Source organism: Achroia grisella, unplaced genomic scaffold, assembly GCF_030625045.1.
Source record: "Achroia grisella isolate CSIRO2021 unplaced genomic scaffold, CSIRO_AGI_Agris_v1 utg2183, whole genome shotgun sequence".
In the NCBI taxonomy this organism is placed as follows: Eukaryota; Metazoa; Arthropoda; class Insecta; order Lepidoptera; family Pyralidae; genus Achroia; species Achroia grisella.
Genome location: NW_026712719.1, coordinates 1335285 through 1359072, shown reverse-complemented (window position 1 = coordinate 1359072; position 23788 = coordinate 1335285). Strand labels below are relative to the sequence as shown.

Here is a 23788-nt window from a genome sequence, read left to right as displayed (position 1 = left end):
CTGGAAACCATAATGATAAAGTATCTGTTAGGTGGGAGTTGGCCTTCATCCGCTCCATAAGTCCTTCCGCGGGTTTGGAGTGCCATCTACACTCGCCTCCTATCGTCCAGTAAAGCTGTAAAGGCCAGATAAGGCCAACAGTATGGTCCGAAAAAAAAACTGAATATTTATAGTGGTGGTGATAATAAACAAAATAATATAATGAAACGGACTTCCACAAAATAACACCTATAACGATCAAATATATTCAAATATGATTTAAATTAAAAAACAAATAAACACATCATCGTTATTTCCCAGAGTGTCTGTATCTGAGAAGCGTTCAGAAAACGGTGTCAGTTCTCAGCTGAACATTGCCCATGCGGAGAGACGGGACTCCGGAGTTTATAGGTGTCGCGCAGAAAATTCATACGGCCGTGATGAACTGCTCATATACTTAGCTGTGCAAGGTGAGTTTATAAGCTAAGCTATGCAAGGTAAGTTTTTGAATAAAGTTAACTTCAATTTGATGCTACAAAACGTTATACCTATATTCATTATTTTGATTATTGTTACTATATCTACAGATATTATGATAATTTTATCAGTAAACATCTCTTCATTTTCTACTTCTGCCTTTTATATCCGGTATAGAATCTTCGGTCTTTGATTTCGGGACATAAATTGTTTATTAAAACCCTATCGCTTGTGCCTATAAAATTTTCGACATCAACATTTTTCTCTTAAGTTTTACTTACTAGTTCAAAATTTATAATCATCTTCAGAATTTCCCGAAGCACCACGTGGACTTCATGTCATCCAACGTACTGCCCGCGGCGCTACCATATCCTGGCGACGAGGCTACGATGGCAACGCACGCGTTCGCCTCTACAAACTGCAGTACCGTGTAGTCGGTGACCGTGACCGCCAGCGTGACCGTCAGCATGACCGTCAGCTTGACCGTGACCGTGACCGTCACTATGCAGACACTAGAGATGACTGGGCTGATGCTCCTACGAGGGATGTTCTAGCTGATAGAGTAACAGAGAGGTAAATTAAGTAAGGTTTAAATTCTATTTCTATTGGTAATAGAATTTGTGTTGATTTATCACAAGGTTACTAATCACTAGCTATTGGAAGAAAAAAATGTTTTTGCCCAATAATTCATTAATATAGTTATCATAGTAGCAAATCCACGATGGTTCATAGCTATTATTAGTCTAATTAAATAAAAGAAATACATGTTAAGAAGCCATGGTCGTCGATAATACTGAAGAACGCAGAAATAAGCCAAAGATATTCTGATAAAAAGAGTGAATTTGAAATGGAACTTCATTTTATATTCTAGAGAGGAAGCTGCGGAACTCAGTTCAGAAGTAATTCTGGAGTACAATGTGGAGGGTTTTCGTCCAGCTACAGCATACGCTCTCCGACTGGCGGCTGTCAATTCTATCGGAGAAAGCGAATACTCAGACTCAGTCATTATACAAACGTCAGAAGAAGGTACCGATTATTCCAATTCAAAGAAATTAAAAGAGATTTAATATTTTTTCAAATATTTATTAATTTTCAATAATGAATATATTGTTTCAGCACCATCTGAACCTCCACAAAATGTACAAGTTCAAGCTACCGGACCTGGTGAATTGCTCGTCAAATGGCAGGTCAGAATAAATTTATATACTGAAATGTATTTGTAGACTTACATGAAAAGTTTTGCGAAATATTTTTGTTTTCTTATATAGGATACTGGCGAGGTATAATTGAATTTGAAAATAGAATTATAGCTGCACTGTTCAAATTTTGCAAAATGCAGTCCATTTTGAAAAATGCTGTAGTGTGACAATATGTACGCCCGCAGCCGCCGCCGCAGGAGTCGTGGAACGGCGAGCTGCTGGGCTACGTGGTGTGGTGGCGCGAGGCGGAGGGCGGCGACAACCGGTCGCAGGCGCTCACGGCGGGCGGCTGGGGCGCGGCGCGCGCCGAGCTGGGCGGGCTGCGCGCGCGCGCCGCCTACCGCGTGCACGTGCGCGCCTTCAACGCCGTCGGCGCCGGCCCGCCCTGCGCGCCGCTGGCCGCCGCCACCGCGGAGGGAGGTCAGTGCACTGTAGGTCGGCGGCGGGCTGCGCGCGCGCGCCGCCTACCGCGTGCACGTGCGCGCCTTCAACGCCGTCGGCGCCGGCCCGCCCTGCGCGCTGCTGGCCGCCGCCACCGCGGAGGGAGGTCAGTGCACTGTAGGTCGGCGGCGGGCTGCGCGCGCGCGCCGCCTACCGCGTGCACGTGCGCGCCTTCAACGCCGTCGGCGCCGGCCCGCCCTGCGCGCCGCTGGCCGCCGCCACCGCGGAGGGAGGTCAGTGCACTGTAGGTCGGCGGCGGGCTGCGCGCGCGCGCCGCCTACCGCGTGCGCGTGCGCGCCTTCAACGCCGTCGGCGCCGGCCCGCCCTGCGCGCCGCTGGCCGCCGCCACCGCGGAGGGAGGTCAGTGCACTGTAGGTCGGCGGCGGGCTGCGCGCGCGCGCCGCCTACCGCGTGCGCGTGCGCGCCTTCAACGCCGTCGGCGCCGGCCCGCCCTGCGCGCTGCTGGCCGCCGCCACCGCGGAGGGAGGTCAGTGCACTGTAGGTCGGCGGCGGGCTGCGCGCGCGCGCCGCCTACCGCGTGCACGTGCGCGCCTTCAACGCCGTCGGCGCCGGCCCGCCCTGCGCGCCGCTGGCCGCCGCCACCGCGGTGGGAGGTCAGTGCACTGTAGGTCGGCGGCGGGCTGCGCGCGCGCGCCGCCTACCGCGTGCACGTGCGCGCCTTCAACGCCGTCGGCGCCGGCCCGCCCTGCGCGCCGCTGGCCGCCGCCACCGCGGAGGGAGGTCAGTGCACTGTAGGTCGGCGGCGGGCTGCGCGCGCGCGCCGCCTACCGCGTGCACGTGCGCGCCTTCAACGCCGTCGGCGCCGGCCCGCCCTGCGCGCCGCTGGCCGCCGCCACCGCGGCGGGAGGTCAGTGCACTGTAGGTCGGCGGCGGGCTGCGCGCGCGCGCCGCCTACCGCGTGCACGTGCGCGCCTTCAACGCCGTCGGCGCCGGCCCGCCCTGCGCGCCGCTGGCCGCCGCCACCGCGGCGGGAGGTCAGTGCACTGTAGGTCGGCGGCGGGCTGCGCGCGCGCGCCGCCTACCGCGTGCGCGTGCGCGCCTTCAACGCCGTCGGCGCCGGCCCGCCCTGCGCGCTGCTGGCCGCCGCCACCGCGGAGGGAGGTCAGTGCACTGTAGGTCGGCGGCGGGCTGCGCGCGCGCGCCGCCTACCGCGTGCGCGTGCGCGCCTTCAACGCCGTCGGCGCCGGCCCGCCCTGCGCGCCGCTGGCCGCCGCCACCGCGGAGGGAGGTCAGTGCACTGTAGGTCGGCGGCGGGCTGCGCGCGCGCGCCGCCTACCGCGTGCGCGTGCGCGCCTTCAACGCCGTCGGCGCCGGCCCGCCCTGCGCGCCGCTGGCCGCCGCCACCGCGGAGGGAGGTCAGTGCACTGTAGGTCGGCGGCGGGCTGCGCGCGCGCGCCTACCGCGTGCGCGTGGCCACTTTAGATAGATAGATAATAGATAAGATAGATATTTTTTTATTTACGATAGAAGCATACTCACATACATGGTACTGTAATATTGACAACAAAAATTGAAAGTAGATACACAATATATACAACATTGAACAGACAACAAAGTACAATACAGGTACAAAAATAAAAAAACAGTGTGAGTAATGTAGTGTGTGTGCATAGCCCATACGCAAAAAGGCAGTGTATTGTTTGCAGCATAAAAGCAGCAAACCACTAAGACACTTTTTGTAGTGTTGTATGTACATATATATAATTAAAATTCCGTCAACATAGACATATAAATATATCCAGCAGTAGTTGAAATTATAACGACTATTATAAATGTTTATAATTCATAATTGTTATAGAATAAGTTTTAATATACTTTTTAATTGCAGTACCAGAAGCACCCCCGGAGCGCGTTCGCTGTGAGGCTATATCGTCTCAGTCCATTCGCGTGTGGTGGGAGCCGCCGCCCCCCGCTGCTCGCGGCGGAGTGTTACTAGGCTACGAACTGGTGTATGAGGTTATTTGGTTTCGCATTTATACTGATTCATTATGCTACGTAAACTCTACGAGATTTCCCATTTTGAAATGATTTATTTTTTATAGTTATACTGTCCGACGCAAAGACTGAAGTTTCTACTTATCTCCGTTTCTAAGGGGAGGGGGAGAAGCCGGGACCAGTTCAGGGGACGGCAAATTTAAGAATGTCCGATTTAGATTTAATACATCTTTGACAATTTGGCCACGTGAAGAAAATTACTTTTCGAAGAAAAAGTATCCATTTCTTTTATATGACGATGGTGTCAAACAAGCATGCATGCTTGTTTTTACACCATCTCAACTGATGGTAAACAGTTATCGTAACCTATGTACGTCTTATACTATAGTTCACTCCACAACGCGGGTGGAAACTCCGAAATCGCACTGTCCGAGATCAATTAGGTTGCAACGTATAGGGATGAATTCCCGGTGGGTATCATGTTGAACCATTCTTCAGAACATAGTCCGATATACATTCGGTAGAACAAATAAAGCGATGCGAAGTCTAGCCTCAAGCTAAGTAACCTGATAATAAATGCAACTGACTTAGTAGCCCTGTTAGTCTTGTCTAAGAGTAACACTACAGAATCTGTAGCTGCATACAAGTCCGCAAACCACACTGTCCGAGACCATTTAGGTGTCAGTGTCTGGACAGGAATTCCCATATTCATGGCATAAGAGGGGTATTAAATAAAGTGAAAGATTTTTTGGTGTTGCCTGGCAAACATTTTGAAAGATGTGGGTCGCGTGTGCAGGCGGTGGACGAGGCGGAGGGCGCGAGCGCGGCGGCGCGGGCGTCGGGGCGGGAGGCGGTGCTGGCGGCGCTGCGGCGCGCGGCCAACTACTCCGTGCGGGTGCGGGCGCGCACCGCCGCCGGCGCTGGTCCGCCCGCCACGCTGCACTGCGCCACGCACGAGGACGGTACGTACCCTTTACGCTTGCCACTCCTTATCCTAAGATTTTATGCGAGCAATTCGGTAGCTCACAGGACGTGGAGTACGACTCCATGCTCTCGCTGCCCACCAGGAACAGCGCCCGTTCGGGAATTCGCCCATCCGCGGGAATGCACACACAATGGATGATAACCAAATGTGCACCCGTCTGCACTAACGTTATACGCTGGCAGGTCATCAGTGGAGGATGATAGAATGAATATGAAGTCAAGTCATTAGTCTATATCGATGGCTTGTTTATTTTGTAAAGTATAAAAAGTGACCTAATTGTTTATTAATTACATTTAATCGTATCATTTGGTTATTTACTGCGTTGTAATTAAAGTTACTGAATTAAGTTTCTCCCTTCAGTACCTGGACCACCGGCCGACGTCAAAGCCCTGGCAAACTCAGAAGACACTGTGCTAGTCAGCTGGCTCGCCCCACTGCAGAAGAATGGCAAGATCAAACATTATACAGCATACTACAGGCCGCAAAGGTATGCTATATTATTCAGTTATTGTAGACACCAGAAAAGGTTGCATGTAAAATTTCAGTTATTGTAGACAAGGTTGTACGTAAATGATCAAACTTTTCTTCGCTGTGCAAGTTTGGATAATATTGTAAAGATATCGAGTAAACAGTCCTTTTGACAGGACAGGACAGCACTCCCAAGTGATGGTACTCCACAAAGAAGATGAGGAGGAGTACCAAGTAGAAATCAGGGGATTGCAAACACACCAGACCTATGAGTTTTGGGTCACAGCTGCCACAGCGTCGGGAGAAGGCGAAATGAGTGCAATTGTTGCGAGGAAGCCTAACAGTAGAGGTGAGTAGTATTTTAATACTCTATGCTACTATGTTATTCATTTTATTCAACAAGATAAAAAATTCATCGTGGTCTGATCTCCGTAGTGCCACTCGTATTTTGCCATTCTTACACATTAAAGGATCCTTATCCTTACCCTAGCACTTCACGACTACTACTTCGGTTACCTACCACTCGGTTATGAAATTAAACACTTCAGAGACGTGTACTAGTCAGATTTGTTCTGATACTATCATTCCGATTCCGATTATAACCGATTAAATCGGAAAGGGTTGCTCTTGTTAACTCGTTCTAATCTTTTCTTATGCTACGATACAGGCTTGATTGCCTGTATCGTAGCATACGACTAATTTAATAGTAAATGATTAGCGTAGTTTATGGATGACTGAAACACCAGGGTGTCACGTGTGCGTTTCCAACCCTTAATATATCCTTCTTGGAAAATTCCATGCTATAGTCTCTAGACGAAACCTCGGCAAGTAGTTTATTCCACAATTGATGTACGCGTGAGGAAGTTTCTGTGACACTGCTCTGGCTGAGATCATTTAAGTTCTAGTGTTCACCGAACGATATGGCAAGTTCAGATGGCACTCCAAATACAGGCACCAGCTGAAGGCCAACTGCCTGACGAACTTTAGCCACCAGTACCACTTTAGCCAGTTTAGTCAGACTAAACCATCATCAGCAGTACCGCTAGTGATTATAATCTCGGCTCAGGTCATCATAATTCCGATCCCCATTTTATTAGACGGCGGATCGATCGGAGTGATGTATCCTGTCGATCGAAAGCGGACCTATTATAAAAAGTAGCTCTAGGTATCATGTCCAACAATTCTTCAGAACGTGTACACACCTTTAAAAGTCCTAATCGTGGTGTGTGCGCGTGGTAGCGCCGGCGATGCTGGCGTCGTTCGCGCGGCGCGTGGCGGCGGCGGCGGGCGCGCGCGTGCGGCTGCCATGCCGAGCGGCGGGCGCGCCGGCGCCGCAGGCCACGTGGGCGCGCCGCCGCCCCGCGCCCCCCCTCACCGCTGACGCCGGTTTGCTGCTGGACGGGGCCGACCTCGTTATAATCAGTATGTACTCTATTGCGTCTAAAATTCATTTTCATATGTTTGGTCCTTCAAGAATATCCTAACTGAGATCACAGTATAGACATGTTTGAATTCTTATTTGACCGAATATTACAGTATAAGCTAATTCCAATTCCGCAATACCCCATTCGGACGTCGCGTTAGCATTATATAGATACTTTACGTTTACACTTGGTCTTGTCACATTTGACAGGAAATGATGGCGAACCCTAGAATGTAGCGTACTTACTCAGAAGAAATCTAAGTCTAAATCTTGAATAATCCGAGGTTGTATTTCTCCAGGAATACAAAAGCTGGTTCCACTCCTTGATAAGAGGAGTGTTCCACACGATGGAGTGGAGAGGACACAAGATGGAGTGTTCCACTCCTTGATAGTCCATATTAAAAATGACGACGCGGACGTGGAATTGTAATATGAGGAATTTCCACGACGTAACGATACAGTCCTAGAGCTCGTCGCCAAAAACGGGAAGGCGAGATTAAATTAGGCAGGTCCTATACATACTCGCCAAAACCTATAAAACACCGACACACTGGCCACTAACGTTTTGAATTCTAGCTTTTATACGAGTGTCATCCGCGATTATCCTCAAAGTCCGGATACTGCAGTAGTTCAGATCATAGTGTCTCATGGCGTGCAGGCCTGGACTGGAGCTCGTGGAACAATTACGTACTCGGAGCATGGCACATAGCTTTTATAAGAGAGTCATCCCTAATTCTGCTCAAAGCCCGGCCACTGCAGCCGCTCGACTCAAAGTCTCATGGCGTGCAGGTTTGGACAGCAGCTCATCAGACAACTACACGTGCTCGGTGCGCAACCCGTGGGGCGCGGAGCGCGGCACGTGGCAGGTGGTGGCGCTGTGGCCGCCGGCCGCGCCTCGTGTCCGCCTGGTCGCCGCTGGCGCCGCGCGCCTGCAGCTCGCCTGGGACCCCGCTCCTGCCGCTACGCTTCCAGTACGAGGTGATTTACTATTTTTCATGTAGGTATATAATTTGGAATAGAAAATTATTCATCCAGATAAACATACATTGAAGCATTATTTCTGTAGTCTACCGTTCATTTGGAAAGCTATCTCATCACAAGAACGAGCAAAAACTTGCGTGTTGTTCTTTTAAATAATTGTTATAACTTTATACTTTTCAATTGAAATGTTGTTTTTTACATTTTGGCGCCAAAATTACTCCATACGGTACTTTCCATCCTCTATTCAATAATCAAGGATCACTCGAATATTTCTAGAATAGAATAGAAAATCATTTATACAAATAAACTTACATTGAAGCACTTTTGAATAGTCATTACATTTTTTTAATCTACCGCTCATTCGGAAAGCTGTCTTATCACAAGAAGAAATATCTCTGAAACTTTTCGCTCATCAGACAAGATTATGACTAACGTTAAGTAGCTGCTACACGCATAGGACAATATTAAACAAATTTTCACAGTAAATAACTTCTAGATGCCAAGTTTATTTGAATAAATAATTTTCGATTCTACGCCCGCAGGATACACGGTGGAGTACCGGCGGGCAGAGGCGGGAGCCGGCGCGTGGGCGGCGGCGGAGGCGGGCGGCGCGGCGCTGACGCATTCACTGGAGCGGCTGGCGTGCGGCGCCGCGTACGAGGTGCGGCTCACCGCGCGGAACTCCGTCGGAGTCTCCCCGCCCAGCGACACGCTGCGCGCGCGCACGCTAGGCGGACGTGAGTACCGAAACCCTGGACAATTTTCCACGCTATAAAATCACTATTCTTTCAGAGACATTGCGTCTCCCCTCGCCGAAACGCGGTAGCAACAATTTTAATCGAATTTGTGCAAATATTTAGTAAGAACAAACTTGTTTAAAGATAAGACTAGTCTGACTAGCGTAAAACGTTGATATTAAGTTGCCTTGTCTTATCCAAAAATTCGCCGAATTTAATTAGTTATTGAAGAAAATATTCATATTAGCAGGTTTTGATTTCAGTACTGTAGTACTGAAAAAAAAAACAATATTGACTCAGAGCACAAAGACATTATGCAGAGCACTAGTTAAAAAACAATTTTAATGTACCTATTTATATGGTGTGTATTTAGAATAGATATTCTAAATACTCCAACTGTGATGTATAAAATTTCCTCACTCGTCTAATTGAAAAGTCAAAGCCTTCTTTCTTATAAAACAACAACAAAACATATTTTCGCTCTTCACAGCCTCCCGAGCTGCACCAGAGAAAGACCTAATCAGCTCAAACAGTACATGCGTACGACTCAACCTTTTAACGTGGGACAGCAATGGCTGCCCGCTCAGCGAGTTCACGGTATCCGTGCGTAGCTTTGAGGAGAGCACTTGGAGGTCGCACACGGTGCCGGCCGTGCAGCCGACCGCGCTGTGCGGACTGGTGTCGGCCACGTGGTACCATTTGAAAGTGATAGCCAGTAGTGCAGCCGGTACCACAACGGGGAACTACTATTTTTCTACACTGACGGATGAAGGAGGTAGGTTGCGATGTATCTAAAGGTTTTTTGCTTTATATACGAGTTTAAACCAGCAACTGTTTGCAGTAGGTGCGCTATGCAACGCGGTGTAATAAGATCATACTTATACTGTATATGTATGTATAACACACCTACAATAATATACGAAGTATATAATAGATGGCGCTGTATTAAAAGTGGACAGCGCTATAAATAAATAAATAACCCTGGACAATTAACATAGCGCCATCTAGTCCCACGGTAAGCAAGGCTTGTGTTATAGATACTAGATAACTGATATAAACACTTAGGTATATTACTTTATAAATACATACATAATAATATACATAGAAAACACCCAGACCGATACTAATAATCATACTAATGATACAAATATTTGTACCGTACGAGGTATCGAACCGGCGAACATCGGAAGTAAAGCTGTGTGCTAAAGTGGTAGCTCATCGAGGTCATCAAATTATTAACGCATTATATAATAGATGGCACTGTATACATAGTAGACTCAATAGTTTAGTTTTGTCACTTTCTATGGATATTTAAGGAGGTACCTATATGTACACGCCCCTTTGGGGTTAGGTTTAAGACCTCTTTGTTGAGAACCTGGGAGCTTGTAATGATACAGCCGAGAGACAGAATATAAGTGTTTTAATTGTATTTTTTTTTTCGGATTACTCTAATGCTGTTGGCCATAGCTGGCCTTTACAGCTTTACCGGACGTTATGGGGCGAGTGCAGATGGCACTCTAAACCCGCGGAAGGACTTATGGAGCGGCTGAAGGCCAACTCCAGCCTGACGGATACGACTTTAGTCTGAGGGCACCACTAGGGGTTCGAACCTCGGCTCAGGCCGTCGTAATTTCGATCCCCGTTTGAATTGGACGGGGGATCGATCGGAGGCGCGCGCAAACGCCCGGTTGAATGCGCGATATTGTGTGTTTGAGGTCGTCGTCTTCGCCGGCGAGGACGGTGTCGTGTGTGTGTGTAAAAGTGTGATCGGGGTGGAACGGGTGGGCCCGTGGGGAGGTTACCTGCCGTTATGGGGTCGTCGTCGTTCATTTTAATTGTAAAAATATTCGGGCCTTATATACCATTTTACACGTGTCGCTTTTAACCGCAGCTGCAGGTAACGACGGCTTGAAGGTCGCGCAGCTGCGTTGCTAATGTTACACGTGCCATGCGATAAGGATTCTAGGAAGTGGATGGTAGCACGTGTAGAAACTATTGCTGCAGTATATTTATATGTAATTATACTGCAGCAATAGTTTCTGTTAATTTGTATGTAATTAATAATGCACAGTCCACATTGGCTGGGAGAAAATACCTCTAGGTGTTAAGTCGGCCATGTGCATCATGTGAACTACCTGCCGAGGTTTTCTCGAGAGACTACAGCATGGGGTTTTTCAAGAAGGTATATTAAGGTTTCTTAAGAGTCGGCAACGCGTATGTGACACCCCTGGTGTTTCAGGCGTCCATAGGATACGGTAACCGTTTACCATCAGATGGGCCGTATGCTTGATTGCCACCAAAGTGGCATAAAAAAAATTTTTAACTAAATATAAGTTTAAATAAATATAAGACATTTTTTTTCTACTAAAATCCCTTCTAAATAAGAAATACAACATCATTTACGTACTCAATCGTTATCAAAAATTTCTATTGAAATTAACTAGAATAGCAGTAGAAAAAGAAATAAAAGATATTTTCGTCGAGCATATTATGTTGTTTATGCACTTTTGAATAGTCATATCTTTTTTATTCTACCACACGTCTGTCATACTCGTGAACAAGTGCTGCCTGTAGGGACTGGTCTGCTCTTATCACTCCGATTGATTTAACCTTATTGTGTTTTTATATTTGAGTCTAAATAAATTAGTGCTGGTTGGTAGTTTGTATTCACACGTTTCGACTTGTAAAATGTGAACTTACAAGAATTGTTTAAAAGAGCAACACTCAAGTTTCTTGTTTATTCTTCTTATGATGAGACAGCTTTCCGAATAAGCGGTAGTTAAAAAAATTGTTGACTATTCAAAAGTACTTAAATTAAGTTCGTATAAATAAATGATTTTCTATTCTATTCTTCTGTTCTACACATTCAGAACGCAGACTCATTCAACTTTTTTAAATATGTTGTTTTAAATAAATACACATTTATTTTATTTTTTATTTATTTATTAGCATACAAAACAGATTACAATCAATATAATAATATAACTAGGAGCGTGTAGTTCGGTACAAAACTGGATTGTAATCCAACACTATGTATGACTAAAAGCTAAATTATATAGACGCATTCAATATACGCTAGATAGCCAGATAAGGTTATATAATGAAAAGTAAACTAAACAGAAAATGATATATAACTACGTAATGCAATGAATTATCATGTTAACAGAATTTTATTTGCATTAAAGAAAAAAAAATTGGTACAATATTAAATATAATTTGTCTCTTTACGGTGGAAATTTAATTGTCTCCGGAACTGGACCAGCGTTGAATGGGAAATATCTATATTTCTATTCGAGACAAGAATTTCATTGTATTGGCGATACATTCGAACTGTTAAATTAACATGAAGCTAAATATCAGCGATTGAATATGCAAATGGTAATAGCTGATTGCACGTATAGAGCGGATCCCCGCGCCGGCGCAGTTCCCGCCGGGCGGGGAGGGCGCCGGCGACGGCCCGCGGGGCGCCGCGCTGCTGGCGGCCGGGGGCTGCGCCCTGCTGGCCACTCTTCTCTTGCTTGCCGCTTTTGCATACAGAAGGACGTGAGTCTTATCAAAACTATCCATTCAGAGTTTTTAATGAACATTTCACATAACATCATCTAGTCTCAAGTAAGCAGAGCTAATTTCTAGCATACATTATCTTTGACTACAATAATAATAATCTCAGGACAATTCACACAACGCCATCTAGACCCAAGTTAAACTAGCTAAAGCTTGTGTTATGGGTACTAGAACTGTTATAAATACATGGATATATTTTTTTGTAAATACATATATAATGTACATAGAAAACAGACTTACAAACAATCACAATCATGAAAACAAATGATTATACCGTAGGTGAACTCGCTAAAGGTATGTGCAAAATCGCTGGACTACCGAAGCCGTCAAATTTGTTATTAATTAAAAATGATGTAAATTTCAAATTAATCCTCATTCCAGCCCTTCACCATCGTGCTTTAAGAAAGGATATGAACAAGGTGACATCTCAGAGGACGAGGACAAGTCAGTTGAGAAGAGGGACAATAAACGTAATTGCCAGCAAGTGTATACATCATCACCTATTAAACATCCCATCAGTAAAAAGGAGCAGCAAGGTAAAACACCAAATATGGCTAAAATGTACATGATTTTTTTTTTTTGGAACTTTGTGTACTACTATCTGTCACAATTGAACATTAATAATAATAATAATAATAATAAAAGCTGTAATATTATCACTTGTAGAATAGTCCGCAAATTTTTGCCTTCCACTTAAAAATTATCCATCCTCATCATTCATAATTTATACTATCATTGTTTGGTGATTTTTACCCGCAATGATCAGTCTATTACCCCATCAAAGGGAGATATATAATATATATAATAAAAAAAAATAAAAATAATAATCATTTATTCAGCATAAAAAAGAGTACAGAGTAAAAAAGAAAACTTAAAAACTAATAATTCGCTGCTGAAAAGGCTTCCACTCAGCTGGTGCCGCAGCGTGTCACTGCAGCGCTGATTTTCAGTGGAGCCACTTGAAAAAAAGATATAGCATTCGTGATGAATTTAAACATCTAAAATGAAGAATCAGTTAAATTGATGAATTATAATTATGTGTGATAAATATAAGAGAAATATATAAAATGTGATGTGTTCTTATTCTTATTTTTATTTCTCTATCCACCTAAAGGTAGTCTGGAAGAGATTGCTTAGCGATAAGATAGCCTTTTGTATCAGTGTATATTTTCCATTTTAATTGTTTTTTTGTTTTTGTTCTGTAATTGGTGCAATAAAGAGTATAAATAAAATAAATAAATAAAAAATAAAATGTGATGATAGAAAGACTTATGTGTAATATAATATAGCTTGTATAATATAGCGTAATATAATATATTTATTTATTTTATTAAATAGTATATTTGTTGGGTTATCTCGTCGTGACAGGCTCGGTACGTGTTACATACATCCTACTTTACTTTACATCTACACTGTTTATTTGATAAAGTCCTGAGGCATTTTGCGTTTTAGTCTGCGACTAGATTGGCTCACTTTCATCAATGTCTTTGCCAGGAGGTTGACATGATTTTTCATTCTTTCATCGTATGATTTCGTTTGTTTTAAAATCTCTTGTTTGACAGTGTCTATCTCCAGATCATAATGCAGCTGTTCATTTGTGACTTACCAAAGTGCATGAATAAATGACTTTTGATTTGATTTGACTTGATCACTAATGTTGGTAAGACTTATGGTGCAATATCGATGGTCCATTTCATTGACATCAATAAATGGTATACTGGCATGCGCCAATGTTTGTCGACCATTGGGTTGGAAGGGCAGCCAGATTCGCATATCGAGATCGAATACAGAGCGTGTCTATCTGAAATTGCGATGGGAATATCTGAATGTGCGTATTCCACTGTATGGAATTATTTAATAGAAAACTATTTTTGTTGTCATGAATTGTCTGCACCCTGATTTTGTAATCAAATCAGGAAATCAGGAAATAGTGTTATGAGCATAGTGCTTCAAATGTAACATGCCAGTGCTAGAATAATTTCTAATACATTTATTGACTGAAAAGCACCAGTACATATAGCTAGATTTAAAAAACATTTTGCTTAAAACAAAAAATTGCCTGGAAATATTTACGTAGATTTTTTTTTAAACTGAATTTTAAGAAACCATTTCTCTTTTTAGTCCTAAGTACTGCAGAGGTTTTGTACAGGTTACGTACTTTACACTCGTGCGCCGTCAGCATTATTTTCATAACGCATTGTTTTAATTATTACTAAAATGCATTTAATCTACCACTTAATATGACTCATTTTACTAGTAATTACCATAAACGAATAAATTTCATATTTTAGTCTGTAACCTTTTGATTTTTTAATTCTTAGTATAATTAATTATATGTGCAGTGTAACAAAATCATTCATATGGTCCTTCGAGCCGGATCTGAACCAGCGAGGTATAGATATGGCGCAAATCATAATGATATGATAATCTCAGGACAATTCACATAGCGTCATTTAGACCCAAGTTAAGCTAGCTAAAGCTTGTGTTATGGGTACTAGCTAACTGATACAAAGACATTTTTTTTTCATAAATACATACATATTATATATAGAAAACACCCAGACCGATATAAACAATCATACTCATGAATACAAATATGTCGTGCGAGGAATCGATCCCGCGACCATTGAAAGCAAGGCGGTGTGAACTAGACCACCGAGTCAATCTAATGACACTTGTGGTGATAACAGAGATGTACGAGATCAGTCCGTACGCGACGTTCAGCATGTCCGGCGCGGGTGCGGAGGCTGTGTCGGGCGGCACGCTGCGTACGTTCGGCCGCGGGGAGCCGCCGCCGCTGGCCGCCGCGCCGCCCGCAGCGCACAAGCGACGGGACCCGCTCAACTCAGGTATCCTTACATTTTTATATACCTACCTCGTATAGCTGCCTCTACACGTGCGTTTCTTTACGCGCGAATCGGCTTTTAGCCAAGAGTGAACATGTTAGTGGACATAGAGAACGGGAAGTTACTTAAGCACCTCATACGTGGACTTTTTGACGCCAAAAAGCACCTTCGTTAGCACCTTTTTGTCACTAAAAATGCAAGACATTAACTATGGAGAAAGGCTGAGATATTGGTAATTTATCAGTAATAAATATGTCCTTAGAATATAAAAACTAAAATAAAATAAATATAGTATATAGTAATAATATATAGTATAACTATTATATAATATAAAAAATAAAAATTTTAAAAATAAATTTTCAAGAATAAACATGTTAATGTAGACATAGAGAACGAGAACTTATTTCAGCACCACGTACGTGCACTTTATTGTGACCAGTTAGCAGCTTTTTTAATTAAAAAATATAGGACCCTATAGAGAAAGACTGAAATATTGATAATTAATAAATAATAAATGTGTCTAAAAAATAAAAACTGTGAAATAAAAAAGCAAACATTAAAACTGAACTTGAAACACATATAATCACTTGCGAAAGAGTGAACACAAAAAATAGTTTAATACAATCACTTACAATTGCTTGCGCTGGTTTTCCTGCGCCAAATCGCGCACGATTTTGATCGTGCGGTTTTCGTACTACTCTAATGCTATTGGCCGCAGCTGGCCTTTACCGGACGATAGGGGGCGAGTGCAGATGGTATTCCAAACCAAAGGAAGGACTTATGGAGCGGCTGAAGCCCAACTCCCGCCTGACGGATACGACTTTAGTCTGAGGGCACCACTAGGGGTTCGAACCTCGGCTCAGGCTGTCGTAACATCGACCCCCGTTGAATTGGGAGAGGGATCGATCATAGGGGAGATTGTTCTGGCAATAACGTCATCTTATAAAGATAGAGTGGGATAGGTAGTAAGAAATCTTGGGCCATCTAGTGGGAAGTAGCAACACTACATATATAACACTATATTCCAAGGAATAGTTAGAAGTTTGAAGATCCAAGGATCTTCAAACTTCTTGCCGCACAAAGGAGCTCAAAAATCTCGTAATGCCTCCAATCTGATACGTAATATTTTTGACGCGGGTGAAGTTTAGTAATATTTGCCATCGTAATCAATACAATTAAAGCTTTAATTGGTGATATTACAGATGAATATACATTATCACGTGCTATGACACTGATGGTGCGACGTTCAGAGTCGGACTCCGACTCTAGTGGATCGCCTTGTGCCGAGTGCAATAGTTCAAGTGTCTCCTACAGGATGCCTATAGCGCCTTCTAAAGGTATGTTAAAATTATTGTATAACTAGCTTTTGGAATTTATCAAAATTCTTTCTTAGGGGTATCCTTCCTTTCTATAGGAGGGTCCTTACGTCATGGTAGCTTTAAGCAAGCAGTCTCAGCCCGATCGGTTTAAAATTGACGAAGTTTCATATAAACTTTCGTACTTTCCCCTATTTTATTACCTTGGGGGTAGAATGAATCAAAATCCTTTCTTTGCGGATGCCTACGTTATAACATCTACCTGCATGCCAAATTTCAACCCGATCCTTCCAGTGGTTTGGGCTGTGCGTTGATAGATCACTATGTCAGTCACCTTTGAGTTATATATATTTAGATTTATTAACAAGTTAAACGCCATGTAAGTTGTTGCGGGTGAGTGATATTATATTGTTGGTCGATACGATGTATATTACAGATGATAATAAACGGACAATATGTACATAGAAATATTGATCTTATATACTAAATAACAATAAGAAAATGTAAGGTGGGGTGACACAGTTTAGACACGGCAGTGCTTAGTACACAATATTGAATTTGTCTTACTAGGCATTATTAAATGCAATTATTATTTTGATGTATCTAGGTGACTGTGTCCCATATAGGTCACCGGTGACCTATATGGAACACAATATCTGGATCTTTGCGCCGCGTAGGTGACCAGTGACCTCACTTTAGAGATGTGTTGAGCGCCGGCGTGATTTTTTCATACATTTGTAGTACTAGAATCAACGGATTGGCGCTCAACAACAATACTCTCATGACTCGCGGTGCACGCGAATAGAAAATGTGTTTTTTGTCAGCGCCATGGTGGTCAATGGTGACCGGAATGAATTTTCATTATTTTTCTGGAAAATTTCAATCCTGAATTAAAAAATAAATACGTTTAACATGTTAAGACTTCATTTATGCCCGCCCCTACTGGAAGTTGCTGATCATCATGAACGTGTTAGTTTGGTCTGTTGTGAATGTATCTGTCTGGATTTGACGGCCTCAGTGGTCTAGTGGTTTAGCGTACGGTTTTACTTCCGATCGTCGCGAGTTCGATTCCTCAGCGTGGTACAAACATTTGTATTCTTAAGTATGATTGTTTGTATCGGTCTGGGTGTGTATATTTTGTATATATTTGTAAAGTATTTGTGTCAGTTGTCTAGTACACATAAATTCAAATTCAAATTCAAAAATCATTTATTCATGTAGGACATAAAAAAAAGATTTTTGATTTTTTTTTTTAATAATATCAAAGAAAAAAAATACTGCTTAAATAAAATAAATCTTATATATAAAATTCTCGTGTTACAGTTTTCGTTCCCATACTCCTCCGAAACGGCTTGACCGATTCTCATGAAATTTTGTGAGCGTATTGTGTAGGTCTGAGGGCCAACTTCTATTTTTCATCGCCCTAAATGTTAGGGGTAGTCCACCCCTATTTTTTTTTTTATTTTAAGACAAAACAACGTTTGCCGAGACAGCTAGTAAATAATTATAATTGCATAAGTTGATAAAAAATGCTATGCAATAGCTTTACCGCGGCAGTCCCCGAGTGCTTCTAGTTACTGTATAATAGATTGTTTTATTATCGGTCACCACGCTCAAAGAGTGTAATTTGAATTAATGGATCTATATACCGAATTGGACGGTAGGGAAAAAAAATTATAATGTAAAAACTTGACGTTCATAATTTCGATTTTTAATAATATCAAAGAAAAAAAATTCAGCTTGAATAAAATAAATAAATAATTATAATTGCATAAGCTATAAAAATGCTACGCAATAGCTTTAACGTGGCAGTCCCCGAGAGCCACTTAATTTTTTATTGGGCGACAGGGAGCGTGTCGGACGAGGTGTTCCGCGCGGTGACTGATTCTAGCGCGGAATCCGGTGCCGCGTCGTCGCGTGCCGCGCCGCGACACGACAAGCCGCGCCGCCGCCCGAGGCGGCACCACACGCCCACCAACTCCAGGTACAACATCATCATTCATCATTGCCTTGCCTTTATCCCATTAGTCGCCGCAGTATGTCATTCTCTTCCACTGATCTCTATCGGCCGTCATGGTGCCGTTTAAGTATTACGTAAGCAGATTTATCACAATTATTTACCCCCCATCCCCCTTGTCAGCAAAAGTAAGCAAAGCACACAACAATTTTTATGTGTTCAGTTTATTTCTTTGATTTCCTATTTTGTTATTTTGTTTTAGCGCAAGCCAATACTACATACTTTGTGTTAATTAAGTGAAACCTATTATAGTAGCTTTAATTTTACAACATAAGTTAATGTAAATGAAATTGTAACGCTGTTGGTTTCTAATAAATAAATAAAAAAAAAAAAAAAAAAGCTCTTACCCCCTCCACCCATGCTTACGTAAACATTTCTTAATTAATGTATTGTTTTTTATAGCAAAGACAATGTGAGGGTTGCCATTCGTGTAAAAAAGTAAATTACGACCGATGACGTAATCATCATACAGACTCCCCCACCCACATGTCATCCAAAATAAGCAAAGAAAAGAACCCCCGCCCCCCTGTAGTGCTTACGTAATACTTGAACGGCCCCCATATCTGAGCATACTTTTTGCAATGGATCGGTGGACTGTATGTCTAAATGATGAAAACACGTAGTTTGCAATAATATAATATATTAATATGTGCAGTTGCGAAATTATCAAAAGACAATATTAGAAATAATACAATAAATTGAAGTATATCAAATAACGTGACATAAAAAAGAACTTTTCAAAAATATAAATTTATAAATAATAAACATATCAAAAGAGTTCGGCGGTCGGTCGCCAATACTTTTCTTTTATTAATGTTTTCTTTCTCACAATCCATATATCTTTTTTAGAGCGTACTCTATCTTTCCATCGATCCACGTTCATATTAAACACTTTCCATAAGACATGATCCTGGCGTAACATGGCCGTAATTCAATAAAAAAAGGAATATATGCTGGCTCACATTATTTATTTACTACCTACTCGCTCCGGCTTCGCACAAGTGTAAATGTTATAAAAACATGGCTTTTGAATCACTTTATCTATTAAAAAATGCCGCTTCAAAATCCGTTGCGTAGTTTTAAAGATTTAAGCATACATAAAGACGGACAGACAGCGACAGCGACTTTGTTTTATACTATGTAATGATTTCGGATTCCACTCGTATTATTTTAGTAAACAACTGATAAGCTATGTCAAAATTCAAAATTCAAAATATCTTTATTCATGTAGATCTATTACAGACTCTTATGATATGTCAAATCTACCGTCAGTTCGGAATGATTTCGAGATGAGAAGAACTAACAAGAAACTCAGCTCGTATTCTTTTCAAATAAATGTTGTACATGTTTACAATAATACAGATTCATTTTTAAATTCAAATTTGAGAGAATAGAGTGACCACCAGCATATGCTAATGCAAAGCAAAAAGTCTAATCAGTAATCTGATCTTTTTAGGTAGTACATTATAATATATATCTCTAAGTTCATATATGTCCACGTCTAGATGCATTGGGTCTGGAACAATGCAATGATATATAAATACACCAGTTTATTGATGTATATTTGTCTATAAATTATTTTACATATAGTTGTATAATATAAAAATAATTTTGTACCACCTATAGAAATAATCTTATATATAAAATTCTCGTGTCACAGTTTTCGTTCCCATACTCCTCCGAAACGGCTTGACCGATTCTCATGAAATTTTGTGAGCGTATTGAGTAGGTCTGAGAATCAGCCAACATCTATTTTTCATCCCCCTAAACGTTAGGGGTAGTTCACCCCTAATTTTTTATTTTAAGGCAAAACAACGTTTGCTGGCAAGCTAGTATTGTATAAGGATATACCTAATTTCTAGCATACATTATCTTTAATTACAATAATAATAATCTCAGGACAATTCACACAGCGCCATCTAGACCCAAGTTAAGCTAGCTAAAGCTTGTGTTATGGTTACTAGACAACTGATACAAATACAAAGATATTTTTTTCGTAAATACATACATATTATACATAGAAAACACCCATACTGATACAAACAATCATACTCATGAATACAAATGTTTGTGCCGTGCGAGGAATCGAATCCGCGACCATCAGATGTAAAGCGGTGTGCTAGACCGCTAGACCACCGAGGTCGTCATAATTAAAAGATATTGTAAGTTTCTGTTTCTACTGCTGACATCTTCCGAAATGCAGTCATAACTTTCAATTTCCGGGACTAGCTCCCCCTGTAAGATTGTACATATAGATAACATTAGTTCAATATTCTGTCAATAGATGGCGCTGTTCTTGCGTTGTGCTAGTTTAACCACCACTCGATAGATGGCATCACTCACGTCTTTTATTATATTACCCTGGTATACAGGGTAGGCGAAGCAATGGCACCCAACACAATATTTTGGGCACGTCGTCGATCATAAAACTGTTTTAAGAAGCTGGCCATGCTATTTTAACAATATTTTCACCTACCGGGTGTTGTCTATGTACAATATATGTATGTAGTTGCGAAAAAAAATATCTATGTATATATTTGTATCAGTTATCTAGTACCCGTAACACAAGCTTTGCTAACTTGGGTCTAGATGGCGCTGTGTGAATTGTCCTGAGATTATTCTTATTATTATAGATATATAATATCGATATGTAATGTAATTGTATTCTGGATCTACTACCTTTTGTCTTTTCTCCTCTACCCAAAGGTTGGCCGGAATACACTGCATAAGCCATAAGGCCCGCCTTTTATTTACTTTGCTCTTAATTTTGTTTCTTGTAATATATTTAAAAAAAAAATTCTAACCTTAATATCTAGGCTCATTATGTCAACACTACATATTAATATAATACTACTAAATACTTTTCGGTACTCGTTGTCTATCAACTATCTATATATATATATATATTTGTAATTATAATTGTAATGACTGTTTGTACCAAAATAAATTAAAAAAAAAAAATCTGGTACAATAAGAAGTGTATAAATAAATATAAACCCAGGGGCGAACCGTGAATTTGTAGGGCCTTTGGCTAAATGTATTTAGGGGCTTACCGACCAAAAAGAAGCGGCCAGAAATTCCCCATTCCCCCTGCACTTGCACGGGTTTATCTCAGGGTTGCCAAACTTATAATAATTTTTTTAACATTCTAGATATTTTTTTCTTTTCTAAATATCGTTTCAGTGGGGACTGGTGGCCCATTGTATCCTCTCTGGGCTGCATCCCAAAAAGCCCTTAGGTAGATCCGCCCCTGTATGAACCTGAAATAAATAAACCATTTAAACTTGTGGCGGCGTGGTGGGCCGGGTCATTGGACTCCCTAAAATATGGTCGAGCGCAGTGATGGCTGGCTCATCCGTCATACTCGTGAACGGGTGCTACTTGTAGGGACTGGTCTGCTCTAATCACTATGACTGATTTCCTCTTATTAATTGTTTAACCAGTTGGTTATATATTCAATATTTTTTCTATTTGAGTATTTAATAGAATTAGTGCTAATTGGTGGTTTGTATTCACACACTTAAACTTAAAAATGTAAAGTAATAATAAAATTATTTAAAAGAGCAACACGCAAGTTTCTTGCGCGTTCTTCTTGTGATGAGACAGCTTTCCGAACGAGCGGTAGATTAAAAAAATGTAATGACTATTCAAAAGTGCTTTAATGTTTATTTGAATAAATGATTTTCTATTCTATTCTATTATTTACAGGTATCAACAACGGCAGGAGCAGGAGAGGAGAGATTTCACAATCCACGTATGAATATGACAATAAAGACTGCTGCGAGTATAATTATAAATAAATAAATATATAGAAATAGAATATTTAAGAGAGCAACAGTTCTAAATAAGAGTTTTGTAAATATTTTTATGAGTTTTATACATTGGGATATCGTCGCGGCCTACACAATATAAAAACTAGCCAAAATTGTCAAAATTGAATTATATAATTGAAGTTTTTATAAATATTTATAATTGTAGTTATAATTATAATAATTACAGGTAATCTTGTTAATAGATTTAATTAAGTTATAGAGATTTATTGATAGGAAACAATTCGACAAATTAATTTAAGAAATTATTTTTAATTATCATTGTAAATCGTCGATTAAATGGAAAAATGTCATTTTTCTAAATTAGAATCTAGAATTGCCTCCTTTTATATAAGTCACTAACTAACTAAGTAACTAACTGTTCTCGAGACTACGTCCGCGTGGAATTTAACTTTATTTCTCTAAAATAAAAGTAGCCTAAAGAACTAAAAATTATTTTGTTCGCCTTAATTTATTCGTTCTATTAGGTACTGATAGGTTCAAACTAATACATTTACATCCTCCATCATCCCTTATCTTATCCTCATGGGGGTTGAATTTATTAAAATCCTATTTAAGCGAACATCTTCATCGCAGTAGCTCTAATCTCTAATTTCAGTTCAATCAGTCGAAAATCTAAGAAGACTTATACAAACTTCCATTCCCTATTTTATCCCCATAGGGGTGGTGGAGGGTAGCTTTATGCATGCAAAGTCTCAGCCCGATCGGTTTAAAATTAACAACGTTTCATACAAACTTTCATCCCCTATTTTATCCCCTTGGAGTTAGAATTAATCAAAATCTTTTCTTAGCCTACGTCAGGATGCCTACGTCAGAACATCTACCTGCATGCCAAATTTCAGCCCGATCCGTCCAGTGGTTTGGGCTGTGCGTTGTTACATCACGATGTCAGTCGGTCACCTTTGAGTTATATATATTTAGATTAAATTAACCACGCCGTCATAATCATTATCTAAATACTTTTAAAATGATATATAATACTTCTGTATAAATTTAAAACTTTAAAGGAAAAAAGTTATTAAAATAAATTTAAAAATTTTAAATGATTGTCGTGCAAAAAAAAAAATATATATATAATATAAATAATCGAATAACTGCTATTTTTCTATTTAACCGACGAAATTGAGAAATTTGTTAGTTTGTCACCTCTCGTGGTTATATAGGGTTAAATAAACCTGTCCCGGTCAATCAAAGTACTTCAGTCAAACGATTGAAGTCGGATACTGAGGCTTGTGTACCACATTTAGAGGTAAAGTTGGATGATATTCATTCTATAGGTTCTTCTTGTGTTTAAAGGTACAAAGTACTGATTAAACATATTTTAAATATAAACTAAAATATAAAATGTTTTACATGTATGTAGTTAATTATTTTATTTGACTTACACGTATGTAGTAATTATTTGACAACTAAAAGTTTGGTTTATAAAATAGTATTTCATTTAATTAAACATAATTATATTTAATTAATATGCAGCGAGAAATAATGAATAAATAAATAACATATTGGTTTAGGACATTGCTTCCGATGATCGCGGGTTCGATTCCTCGCGGGGTACAAACATTTTGT

At 41.1% G+C, this 23788-nt stretch overlaps 1 protein-coding gene across 1 annotated transcript in view; it reads left to right on the top strand.

Annotated features, from left to right (window-relative positions):
• Positions 1–22200, top strand: part of LOC131842437 (cell adhesion molecule Dscam2-like) — a gene marked incomplete at its 5' end in the record, with an annotated part of 34528 nt that extends 12328 nt beyond the window's left edge. The window contains 19 exons of the mRNA XM_059190969.1: positions 301–449; positions 765–1029; positions 1328–1482; positions 1573–1643; positions 1841–2075; positions 3946–4073; positions 4849–5014; positions 5398–5524; positions 5682–5854; positions 6745–6927; positions 7718–7906; positions 8452–8646; positions 9137–9421; positions 12048–12189; positions 12592–12746; positions 14901–15059; positions 16259–16393; positions 18221–18356; positions 22098–22200. Coding sequence (XP_059046952.1) covers positions 301–449; positions 765–1029; positions 1328–1482; positions 1573–1643; positions 1841–2075; positions 3946–4073; positions 4849–5014; positions 5398–5524; positions 5682–5854; positions 6745–6927; positions 7718–7906; positions 8452–8646; positions 9137–9421; positions 12048–12189; positions 12592–12746; positions 14901–15059; positions 16259–16393; positions 18221–18356; positions 22098–22149 — 3100 coding nt within the window. The remainder of the gene's footprint in view (positions 1–300; positions 450–764; positions 1030–1327; positions 1483–1572; positions 1644–1840; positions 2076–3945; positions 4074–4848; positions 5015–5397; positions 5525–5681; positions 5855–6744; positions 6928–7717; positions 7907–8451; positions 8647–9136; positions 9422–12047; positions 12190–12591; positions 12747–14900; positions 15060–16258; positions 16394–18220; positions 18357–22097) is intronic.
• Between the last annotated feature and the right edge of the window lie 1588 nt (positions 22201–23788).